The sequence below is a fragment of the Sus scrofa genome, chromosome 1, assembly GCF_054392235.1.
Source record: "Sus scrofa isolate SSC_HxYL_T2T_F1_AM1 chromosome 1, Sscrofa_HxYL_maternal_Yorkshire_Landrace_v2.0, whole genome shotgun sequence".
Taxonomy (NCBI): Eukaryota; Metazoa; Chordata; class Mammalia; order Artiodactyla; family Suidae; genus Sus; species Sus scrofa.
In genome coordinates, this window is record NC_139383.1 from 250175894 (window position 1) to 250188111 (window position 12218).

The following is a 12218-nucleotide window of genomic DNA, read 5'->3' on the forward strand; positions in this document are numbered from 1 at the left end:
GCCAGCGTATGCCACAGCCAGAACAACCAGGGATTTGAGCTGTGTCTGCAACCTGTATCACAGTTCACAGAAACACTGGATCCTTAACCCACTGAGCGAGGCCAGGGATTGAACCCATGTCCTCATGGATACTAGTCTGGTTTATTACTGCTGAGACACAACAGGAACTCCTGGAAAACTTTTTGATTGGATTGGACAATACCAATTCTGTTATAGAATCTGAAAGAAAATTCTAATTCTGTACGTTTACCTCAGCAGCCCATGTTGCAGAGTTAGCAGGTGAGACTTCATAGACCCAAAGGAGTTTGGTATCAAGAACTTTACAGCACAGGTAAATTAGGAAGACATTAAAGACCCTTTAGGAGTTTCTGTCGTGGCTCAGAGGAAACAAATCTGACTAATATCCATGAGGACACAGGTTCCATCCATGGCCTCACTCAGTGGGTTAAGGATCTGGCGTTGCCGTGACCTATGGTGTGGGCTGCCGGCTACAGCTCCGATTGGACCCCTAGCCTGGGAACTTCTGTATACCTCACATGTAGCCCTAAAAAGACCACAAAACAAAACAAAACAAACAAACAAACAAACAAAAACCCTTAGAACTAAGAAGAAAGTTTCTGGGCATGTATGATGAAGACTTTTATTAGTATGAACATACAGGGCTCCTAAAGAAGCTGATGTTTTAGGTCCTTAGGTCTCGCATCTACCAAACCTAACTCCAAACTTAGAGAAAGCCATAGGGGCTTGAGAGAGGTGTCTCATTCAAATTGTGCTTCCAAACAGGCAGAAATCAAGCTAATCATTCAACTGTAATGAACCTGTGGGAATAGAACATTTAAGGCACGTTAGACACTAGAATTTTGTGATGATTGCCAGAGGAGATGGCTGGAACTCCGTCTGTCTTTTATGTTACCTATTTGTCTCTGCTGTTGAGAGGTGGAGAGAAGAGGGTTTAATTGAAGTCATGCCAGTACCCAGTCATTGGACTGCTGATTTTGCGGGTGGATATCCAAAACCAAAGAAGAAACTTAGAGCCAGAAAACATGGAGGAAGATGGCAGGATTATGATCCTGCATCTCCTCCTACAGAATAGGAGGCCTTTTGACCCTTCCCCCGTCCTCAGGTATGTCCCTGAATCCAGCTGACTAAAGGAGCCAGAAGTTTTAGAAGTTGTAAAAGCACCCTCTTGAGAGATCCAACTAGAATGATGAGCAGCTGATGATCACACAAAGAAAATAACAAAAGCCATGTTTCAAGTAGCTGTTATTTTGGTCATTTGTGAAGGCTGGAAGACAGCTGCTCTGGTTTGAGGGGTGAGACAAGAGAACAGCACGTAAATATTGTCAGATGCCCCAGCACAGTGAAGAATGAACACCACGCTATAACCCACCTTCTAGTAATTTCTTGCCTTTGGGGAGATTCTCATAGGCTTGGGATCGATATAGCAATAGGTGTCTTTCCTTAAGCCGCTGACCAGAAAAATTAAAAAGAGGCAAAGACACATGATATGGAGGACAATGGGTGATCACACGAGAATGCCTGGGAAAGGCAAATTTTCACTTTTCTGAAAAATTTGAAACAGAGTTTAAGTTGAAAAAAATCACATCTGGAGTTCCCGTTGTGGCGCAGTGGTTAACGAATCCGACTAGGAACCATGAGGTTGCGGGTTCGATCCCTGCCCTTGCTCAGTGGGTTAACGATCCAGCACTGCCGTGAGCTGTGGTGTGGGTTGCAGATGCGGCTCGGATCCAGCGTTGCTGTGGCTCTGGCATAGGCTGGCAGCTACAGTTCTGATTCAACCCCTAGCCTGGGAACCTCCATATGCCGCGGGAGCGGCCGAAAAAATGGCAAAAAAAAGACAAAAAAAAGAAAAAAATCACATCTGTTTTAAATTATATGTATTTTAAATTCTAAACAGCATGAGTTTCATCGTTTTTCTCTTTGAATTGAGTACCCCTTCAGCCATTGTCCAAAGATTAATGAAGTATATGGAGCAGGCGTATTTTCTTTATCACTAAGTTATCCATGAATATGTGTCTAACATGTTGAAGGACATCTGAATCAATGCTTGTTAGTGTCAGGTTCCATGTTTAATCTTTGTGAAGGCTAATTTGAATTTAAAGAGACCAGATCACTAGAGAACAAAGTGGAATATAGGCACATAACTAACTTGAGATCAGGAAGAAGCAAGTAAAAATTGGAAAGTGCCTACAATTCAAGGAACTGGTCATTTGGGAATTGTTGGTGGTTAGGGTGGGGTATCTGCTTTAAACAATGAAAATGAAACTGCTGAGGAAACAAATATGCCTTCTAGTTCAGATGATTATTTGGCCATTGTTTGTACTTGGGATAAACTTGGGCTTATTGATCAAAAATCTGCTTTGTAGACTGACTGGCAAAGCTTGATTTAAATGCTGTAGACAAAGCCCTGAAAGCATAGCATATTACTTTTAGATGATCTTTAAGCATTTTTCTGGAATAAAGGCCAGAAAAAAATGGGAATTCAGCTCCTGCCCTGAACAAATTCACGTCACATAGACCTAAAGTTCATAACTTCTGTTAAGATAGTAATCTCTGGAGTTTCTGTTGTGGCTCAGTGGTAACAAACCCAACTAGTATGCATGAGGACGAGGGTTCATTCAATCCCTGGCCTTGCGCATTGGGTTAAGTATCTGTAGTTTCCATGAGCCATGGTGTAGTTCTCAGACACGGCTGGCATTTGGTGTTGCTGTGGCTGTGGTGTAGGCTGGCAGGTGCAGCTCCGCTTCGACCCCTATCCTGGAAACTTCCATATGCTGTGGGTGTGGCCCTAAAAAGACCAAAAAAAAAAAAAAAAAAAGAAGATAGTCATCCCTAGTTGAAAGAACTCAGTGTGCTAGTTATGTTCAGAGGTCATGTTTCAAGATCTGACAAAGTGCCTTATTAAGTAATTGGTCCTGATTGCATCTATAGCACAAATAGGAATGGAAGCACTGGGGCCAGGAATGGGGGTGACTATTAAACAAACATTGAAGTATCTCTTATAACTAATTCACTCATTGGGAAAAAAAGGATCATAAAGCTGAAGAACTGTTATCCTCTTTGGGGTTAGAAGAAGCCATGTGGGCAGTTGGGACATGGGGCTTGTGAGAGTTATTTTGGATAAATAAGATGGACTGTATTGTGCTGAAGTTAGCCTTTACTGTCCACTTCAGAAAAGGTGTTGCAAAGAGTTGAGAAGATGTTAAGTGAAGGCTGAAGAAGGGTTTTAGGATGGGCCCAGAAGGCTCAGCCCTCTTTGCAGATGGAGTATTGCTCTGTCTAAATTTACAATTATACTAATGGAGATTTCCATATGGCAAGTAAATAACTCACAGAGAAATTGACTCCTGTTTTATTTTTGCATTTTCTCAAAAGGTATGTTTCTCAAATCCTCTCTGGGTACCTGTTCTGTGTTCTTGTACCTTAAGTGTCTTAAAGGACAGTGAAGATTGGCATTTTAAGATTCCACGTTTAAAGCATGAGTCTCTAAAGAGGTGGGAGAACCATTGAGAGCAAAATGAGGAGTGTCCCAAATGTTTGTGTTTCTAGGCTAAAAATTATGGGCACAAACTGTGAATATCCTATAAATACCATCCAGAGTGTCTCACGGTGTTAAGAGGAGTCTGCCAGTGATGGTGGGGATGCCTGCAGATGCCAAACATGGACTGGATTGCCTCTGCTTTCATTGACAATTCAGGTTTTTTCAGGCATGGACTTCTCCCTAAACTTAAAACACACATTGGCAGAAGTATATGAGGAGGAAAACCTCATGTTTTATACATATATTAACATTCCTTCTCCTCTTACATATCATCTAGAATATAGAGTCAGACTAAAAGGAATCTCTTTTAATATTAAGTTGAATATCTTTTGACTTATTAAAGCTCTTCTTTGGTAATAAGATAACTTCTTTCTACACATATGCAGTTGACCCTTGAACATTGCAGGGGTTAGGGGCACCAACTTTCTCGTATAACCTTATGACCCTCCATGTCCACACTTCCACATCTGCAGATTCACCCCACCTCAGCTGGTCCTGTAGTGTGCATTTAGTGAAAGAAACCTGCATGTAAGTGGACCCCCACGGTTCAAACTTGTGCTGCTCAAGGGCCAATTGTACTTGTGTTCTCTCTTCCAGCATCGTATAGAAAATGAGTAAATGAAGTCAGTGTTCTTTACTGACAAGCTATCCACCCAGATACTTGAATATTCTGTTCTTCTTGGGGCAGGGGTACATCTTGGATACTGGTATTAGCACCATGTGGTCTGGACTGGCTTCTTAAATTTAAGCTAAGCAACAGGTGAAGAGGCTCTGACAAAACAGAAACATTTCAGAGGGCTGCAAATACTAACTTCAGTCTAATTAGAAGTTGAGAAACTTTTTTGGAAAATATTTTAAGTTCTGCAGGTCGAGAGCTATGTGGCTGTCACCTGCAGTCTGGCACAGCTCCTCAACTCTGCCACCATAGTGCAGAAGCAGCTGTATGCAGGACATTGAACATGGCTGGGGACCAACCAGATGCTATCGATGTACAGTGAATTCCATATCATTTATATGTCACGATGTAATTCTTTTGATTTTTTTAACCATTTAAAAATAGAAATATCATTCTTCACTCATGGGCTATGCAAAACAGATGGCACTTAGCCTTGGCCCGCAGCCTGTGGTGTGCTGACCCCTGGTCTAGAAGTGGAAAGGTTGAGAAATTGAAAAAAATGGTGCTATGTATCAGTTTCTCTTCTCCTGTTATATAAAGAGATGTCATCAAGCCTTGCCTGTTGGGTATGTTAGCACAGAAAATTAGAGAAGGGATGCTATACACATGCTGGGCATTGAAAATTTTGGTTCATCGGAGGGACAGCACTTTTAGCTGGCTTGCTTCTGCGGTTCTTGGAAAAAGTGTACCTTACCTCTGGAGTGACCTTTTCTAAATAATGAAAAGCTGCGGGCTTTCTCAGGATATTGCAGGAAGAAGAGAGACAGCACTCCTGGTTTTGCCTGAATATTTCCTTGTTTTCCTCCTAGTGGTTTATTGCTGACACTTCTGAGACCTCGTCATGGTTTTGTTCCTTTCTGTATTCTGTCAATTTTGTAAGCTGTTGCTTTGGATTTGGCAGGGAGAACTAGACGAGACGTGTGGTGTACAGGGCAGAAGCATCCAGGATTTCCTGGGGTCACTGGAGGCCAGATGATTTCACACCGGAAGTCTATACTATGTCACTTTCCTGCTTATTTCTAAAATGTGGCGTGTGGTGATACACGCAAGTGAAGGCAGTGTATTTGAGTAATTGAGAAGAGTAAAACATATACGTTTGTGTTCTCCTGATTAAATTGCAAACAAAGTTTCGCTCAAATTTAAAATGTCTTCATGCATCCTCAGGTTGTGTATAGCCATTGAAATATCTGTCATGTGCTTTATTTAAAAATTTCAGGTGGAAAAACCTTGCAGTGGCGGTCAAGATCTACTTCTTTATCCAGCTAAGAGAAAGCAACTTTTGAGAAGTGAACTGAACGCTGAAAAAGTGCCTCCATCCCCACTTCCTGCTCCAAAACAAATACCACCGCTCAAAGGGTGTCCAGCCGTCATGCCGGGAGACTTTAAAGAGAAAGTTGCGGAGCTGCTGGTGAAATATTCAAGCGGTCTTTGGGCCAGCGCGCTCCCCAAAGCCTTTGAGGACATGTACAAAGTGAAATTCCCTGAGGACACCTTAAAAAATCTGGCCTCGCTTTCCGACGTGTGCACCATAGACTACATTTCTGGAAATCCTCAGAAGGCCATTCTCTATGCTAAACTTCCACTGCCCACCGACAAAGCTGGAAAGGAGGCAGGGCAAGCGCATGGAGATTATGATATCAAGTCTATGATCGAACAAGAATATTTGCAGATAGAGGAAAACATTGCCGAAAGGGCTGATACCTCTGTGGAGAATGTAGCAGTTCCTCCGTTAATCATTCCGACGGAGGCGTCCCCATCCATATTGGTGGTTGAACTGAGCAACACAAATGAAGTGGTCATCAGGCAAGTTTTATTTTCTAATTTTTTAGGATCCCTGTGTACTGTTGCTACTTGGCCGTGCTTCACGTGGATGCTGCTTGAGGAAGAATAATATATTTTTAGTTCTGAGGGCTATAATGAAGTATAATAATATATTCTTAATATTTGTTGTGTGTTCAAAATAACTTTTTTTTGCAAGAAGAGATATCTGACAGTTTGAGAAGTTGGAACGATAATGTGGTCTGAACATGAAAAAAGCTCTATGTCAAAAGCATAATAGTAACTATCTTTTGTCAAAAGCAATACCTAAGGACTTCCCTGGTAGCTCAGTGGGTTGAGGATCTGGCATCATCACTGCTGTGGCTCTGGTTACTCTTGTGGCCCATGTTTGATCCCTGGCCCTGGAACTTCTAGATGCCATGGGTGCAGCCAAAAAAAGTAATACCTAGTTCATAGAAAAAGCAGTCACCCACTAAGTAGGTAGTACTGTTTAATGTAGGATTGCATAGCATTTTCTAAAAGTCAAAATAGCTAAGAAATACCTTCCCGGTGTAATACATCAGATTAACCCTCTGGTTTCTTGAGCTTTTTGATGTCATTGCCTGAGAGTAGGAATTATTGCCTAAATGCCTAATGATAACTAGAAATTACAAAAAACTGTCCAGCTCCAGGCACTCAATGTGGGGTTTGGGACAAAATACAGAATACATAGAAAATATTAAAAGGCTATAATTTGCTTTTCCTGACCTAGAGATAAAGAATGGGAACCTGGAGCTCCATTGTGGCTCAGTGGTAACAAACCTGACTAGTATCCATGAGGATGTGGGTTTGATCCCTGGCCTCACTCAGTGGGTTGAGGATCTGGTGTTGCCATGAGCTGTGGTATAGGTCGAAGACATAGCTCAGATCCCGCATTGCTGTGGCATAGGCTGGCAGCTGCAGCTCCCGTTTGACCCCTAACCTGGGAACGTCCCTGTGCCACAGGTAAATCCCTGAAAGGCAAAAAAAAAAAAAAAAAAAAAAAAAGAATGGGAACCTGGATTTCTGGAGGCAGTAGCCCACAGTGTGGCTGTGCTGGTCAGAACAAGAAAAGGCTGAAGCAGAACAGAATCCAGGCTCCTTCCACCAAAATGTCTGTATGGTTTAGGCTCTTACCCCTCCAGAGGGTCCTAGCTGAGCTGGGAAGGCTCAAAGAAAGACCGCAAAAAATAATCAGAATCCTTTAAGGAGAGAATATAGCAAAACTGTAAAAGCTCTTCTATTTGAACAAATTAAATCTAAATGGATAGTGAAGTGAGGATCAGTATCTTAGGGTATTCAGCCTAGAAGAACATGTGGAAGCTTTGGAGAGGTCTTTTTTCTCCAGGGGTGGTACGTGTATAAAGCTTTTATTCTATGGTGCAGTAGGGTCTGAAGATAGAAACAGCTTGCTGAGGGTTGGGGTTCCCACTGGGGTTCACTGATAAATTGAGGCGGAGAAAGGGTGTTGAGGAGCACACTGCTTGCTTTTACCATTTGAGGTATTCGAGAAAGCCGAAAGCCCTCCTTGGCAGGATCCTTTAGTATCTGTCACCGGTAGTCCTTGGTGCCACTTTCACAGATCAGGCCCCCAGCACTGGACTGGATCGGTCCTGTGGTTTCTTCCGTTCCTCCCAGGGGTTGGCAGGAATCCACATCAGTTCCAGGACTTCGATGGCGGGTAGGGTTTCTGATCTATCCCAGGATGATTAGGTCAGGATCCTCAGATTATCTCGATCCCTTTTTTCAGTGTAAATCCCAGAGTCAGATTCTACATGGTCAGCAGGCATGGCAGCCCGCAAGCATGATGGCTAATATCTGCCGTTAGGTTGACTCTAGGTCGTTGGTGTCCCCCCACCACCCTGAAAACTTAGCATATCCCTGCTGGGCTGAGCCCTGTTGTACACCTTGGTCTTTTCCCGGGCAGACAGTAGACTCTGGAAACCAGTAGGCTTATGACTCATAAAAGTTCCGGACAGGTGCTGTGGCAGAACCGTCAGATCGAGTATGGGAAACTCTTGTCTCTGTTCTCAAAAATTAATTTTGTAAAACTTCGTATTTGTGGCATACCTAAATGGGTCCACATATCATTCTTTGTTCCCTTGCTCAGGTAACTTGGGGACAGTGTATGACCTAATTCTTGCCACTGCCCACTGTCCTACCAGCTGTAACGTTACCACCCTACCGCACCCAAGGCCCGTAGCCAGCCAGTCTTCTCTGCTGGTGGCTGCAGAGAGCGCACGCCGCCTGCAGATCCCATGCTGCTTCTCACCACCTTCGTCCTCCCTGGCAGGAGCCCATGCCGGGCAGATTACCAAACCACAGGTGACAGCCTGGGCCTCCACTGCTGGAGCTCCCAGGACATAGCAGTGCTGCAAGGAGGCCCCATGAGAGTCCAGGTCCCAGGAAAATGGGCACTCAGGCAGAGCTGCATGTCTGCTCGGAGACGCCAGAGCCAAGAGTGCAGCTTTATTCCAGGCAGCACCTTAATATTTTTAAAGTGCAATAAGCTTGAATGACAGGGTATGACAAAGCTTTTACAAGCCATTTCTGGAGTGAATAATATGCATGTCATATTTGGTTTTAAAATAGCCATTGCCCTCCCCTGGAAGAGGCATTATTTCCATTTCATGTAGGACTTTTAAAAGCTTCTTTTCCTCTAGTAACAAATGGGTTGACTGTGGTGTCTTCTGCCATACTGATAGTTACCAAGAATACAGGAAAACATTCCTAAAGGAATCGTTTCTTAAAGCTACATGGGACCTCTCGGGCCTTGAGTAGAAGCTAGAACAATGTTGTCTTGGCATCTCCCAGGCTGGGGGATTCTGGTGCTATTACAGCACAGCCTTCAAACTCCAAAGCCTTCATCCCATGGCTCCATCCCAAGTCTGGAGCCAGACTTGGTTTGCCAGGTTCTCCATCCTGGAAGGAGGGCTTTGTTGGAACTGTCTCTGAGGACTAAAGGTCAAGGAAACCACAGCATGTTTGTAGCAGAAAGAAAAACGATATGTTCTGATAGTATGAATCAGGAGAAGGTGATTGCAAATGTCAACAGCAGAAAGTTGTAGAAGGGGATCGAAGAAGATCCTGAAAAATAATTCTTAAAAAGCATACAACTTAAGAGACATTTATCTAGAACATGTCATCTCTTCAAAGAGTATCAGAACTCAGCATTTTGGGAGTTCCTGTCGTGGCACAGTGGTTAATGAATCCGACTAGGAACCATGAGGTTGCGGGTTCAATCACTGGCCTTGCTCAGTGGGCTAAGGATCGGGCGTTGCCATGACCTGTGGTGTAGGTTGCAGATGCAGCTCGGATCCCGCGTTGCTGTGGCTCTGGTGTAGGCCGGTGGCTACAGCTCCGATTAGACCTATAGCCTGGGAACCACCATATGTTGTGGGAAGCGGCTCTAGGAAAAGGGAAAAAGACCAAAAAAAAAAAAAAAAAAAAAGAACTCAGCATTTTGTTGTAATTTATTTAGTAAATTGGAGGGACAGGCTGTCACGTGGTTGTGTTGATTATATTTAAGAGCCTGTTTCTGTCTAGTAGAATTTCATCCATTTCCAGAGCTTGAGACTTGTTTCGACCCAGCCTTAGGACAGAACTATCACCTGGTTTCTCTTCTCAGTAAACTGCAGAGATCTCCAGCGGCGTGAGTCAAGGCCTGAGGTTGACACTTGCTCCTCTGGCCTCCCTTGGCGTCCTCCTCTCCGCTTCCTCCCCTTCCATCCCGAGCCTTCTCTCCACCCGGTCCTCCCCCAGGACTCCCTGTCTGCTCACTCTTAGGCCCTCTCGTTCTCTGGGTTGTTGTTGAGCATTTGCTCGGTCATGTGGTATGTTGGACCTTGGCCCTGTTTTATGAGCTCCACAATATTGCAGTTTCCTTTTTCAAGATATAAATGTTTACTGAATCCATGTTCTGCTCTCTGTTTGATGAAAGCCTGAGCCTGGAACCAAAGATGACAGCAGAGAAACAGAGCAGTCTTGCATGAATTCCTCTAGGTTTCCTTCTTCCAGGTTGCTTCATTTGTATTCTCTTCCTTTAATTCAGGTATGTGGGCAAAGACTATTCGGCTGCTCAGGAATTAATGGAAGATGAAATGAAGGAGTTTTACAGTAAGAACACGAAAGTCACTCCGGTCCAGACGGTGCATGTTGGCCAGTTGCTGGCTGTAAATGCTGAGGAAGATGCCTGGTTACGGGCCCAGATCATCTCAACAGAAGAGAACAAAATAAAGGCAAGCAAAATGAAGACAAGCACATTCTTTTTCACGTGAAAATGTTGCTTTCCATAGTGTATCCTTGCTCACGGTAGTGTTCCCCCGAAGTTGAAAAGATAGTGTCTGCAAAAGATTATCCCTGTCAGCTTTTAAGTCACTGGTGGTTATATTACCTTAGAGTTTTAGTTTAAAAAAGAAAAAAAAAATCGTTTCCATTGAAATACCATAACCCATGATGTCATCAGGAAAAAGCTTCCATTCCCATTACACTAGGCTATAAAATGAATACTGATCAGAGCTCTGTGGGCTTCTTATCAAGGTCAGTACTTTGGGTTTTGGTTTTTGGGTTTTTTGGTCATATATCTGTACATTTAATCTGTGCACGTGTGAACTTTCCTTCCATGTGGGTTATAGAACAAGAGAACCTTTAACATTGTGAAATGTTGCCAGAAGTGATCACCAAAGTGATTTCTCAATCTATATTTCCTATTTTTAACCCAGCAAAGTATGGTAATTCCTTGTTTTCAGACCGTTAACAAACATTGACTATTGCACGATTCCACGTTCAGTATGAAACACAGTATCAAGGGCTTTAGAGACATTCCGAGTTGACATTTATTTTCCCCCATCTATGGTCATTATCCATGTGATAAAAGTAGCTTCTTCTTTTCGGTTTGTATGTTAAACTTGACAGTACTGTTCCACTGCAGTATCTTTTCTCTCTCCAAGTATCATTTTCTTCCTACCAGCCATTGGAGATGTGTGAATGGCTATACATGTATTATATAAAGGCGATCAAGGTCAGTCCTTTGCAGTGACGGAAACAGTACAGATCAGAGAAGTCATTCTTCTCTCCCCTCTTCTGCAGCCGGCCAAGGAGAACCCCAAGAAAGATGTGGGCCGGGCCCCAGGATCTTGCCCTCATGGTCATCTTGCAAAGGTCGGAAGGGTCTTTCACCATTCCCTTCCATCTCAGGCTCCAGCATGCCAGACCTGGCCACATGCCTGGTGATCAGCCTCTGCCGCATTGCCTCCTCTTTCCCTCGGCTCAGAGACCCAGAACTAGGACTCCCTCTCCAAGGCACAGTGCTGCCTAAGTTTTGCCGGCAGGGTCAGCACATCCCAGAACCCTTAGCCCTGCAGGGGACGGGAAGTCTGGATGATCAGGACCCCAGTCACTGTGGCCCGATCACTGCTTTGTGCTCAGTGAGAAACCTGACAACCACCCCAAACATTCTTACATAAGCTTCTATTTCCTGACCATTTCTCTGCCCTTGGGAGGTTCAACAGAACTTAAGCTATTGGATGGCACAGGGATTGCTTATGAAAAGAAGAACCATACACAAACCCTAGTGACGTGTTCACAGTACAACGGTGTTTACAATAAGTACTGCAAATACTCCACAAGGGTGGCTCCCAGTGTGAGCTCTGTAAGGGCAGAAATCACCTGGACCTTCCTTCCTTCTTTCTATTTTGGGAGTTTAGGCTCTAGAGTCCCATAGATCTGAGTTTGAGTCCCCGCTCTGCCGCTTCTACCTCTGCGGCCTTGGGAAAGTTATTTATCCTCTCTGATTCCTTACCTATAAATTTAGACACTGTAATCATGCCAGTATCTGCTTGATACAGTTTTCATTGATTTTTTTTTCTCTGTCCCAGGGAAGGAGACAAGACAGACAAGTCTTTGTTTTCAAGAAGCTTATACATTAGTTAAAGACGATTAACCAGTATATAATAAACAAACAAGACCCCTTAAATGCAGCGAAGGAAGTAACCAGGGTTCTGTGATAGAAATAACTGTGATGGATGGGATAAGCAGGAAGATGTGATCTGGTTTCCATGCATCAAAGATTGTTCCCATGCCTGGGAGGGGCGTGTATTGGAGTAGGACAGAGAAGGAAAGAAAGGCCAGTTAGTTGGCTGTTGGAATAGCCCGCCACTTGTAACCTGAGTTAGGGTGTCAGTA

At 43.7% G+C, this 12218-nt stretch overlaps 1 protein-coding gene across 8 annotated transcripts in view; it reads left to right on the forward strand.

Moving 5' to 3' along the window:
* Positions 1-12218, forward strand: part of TDRD7 (tudor domain containing 7) — an 82897-nt gene that overhangs the window by 45886 nt on the left and 24793 nt on the right. For all 8 annotated transcript variants that reach the window (XM_013993677.3, XM_001924680.6, XM_084990373.1 and 5 more), the window contains 2 exons: positions 5455-6041; positions 10087-10273. In XM_013993677.3, the coding sequence (XP_013849131.1) occupies positions 5455-6041; positions 10087-10273 (774 nt within the window). The remainder of the gene's footprint in view (positions 1-5454; positions 6042-10086; positions 10274-12218) is intronic.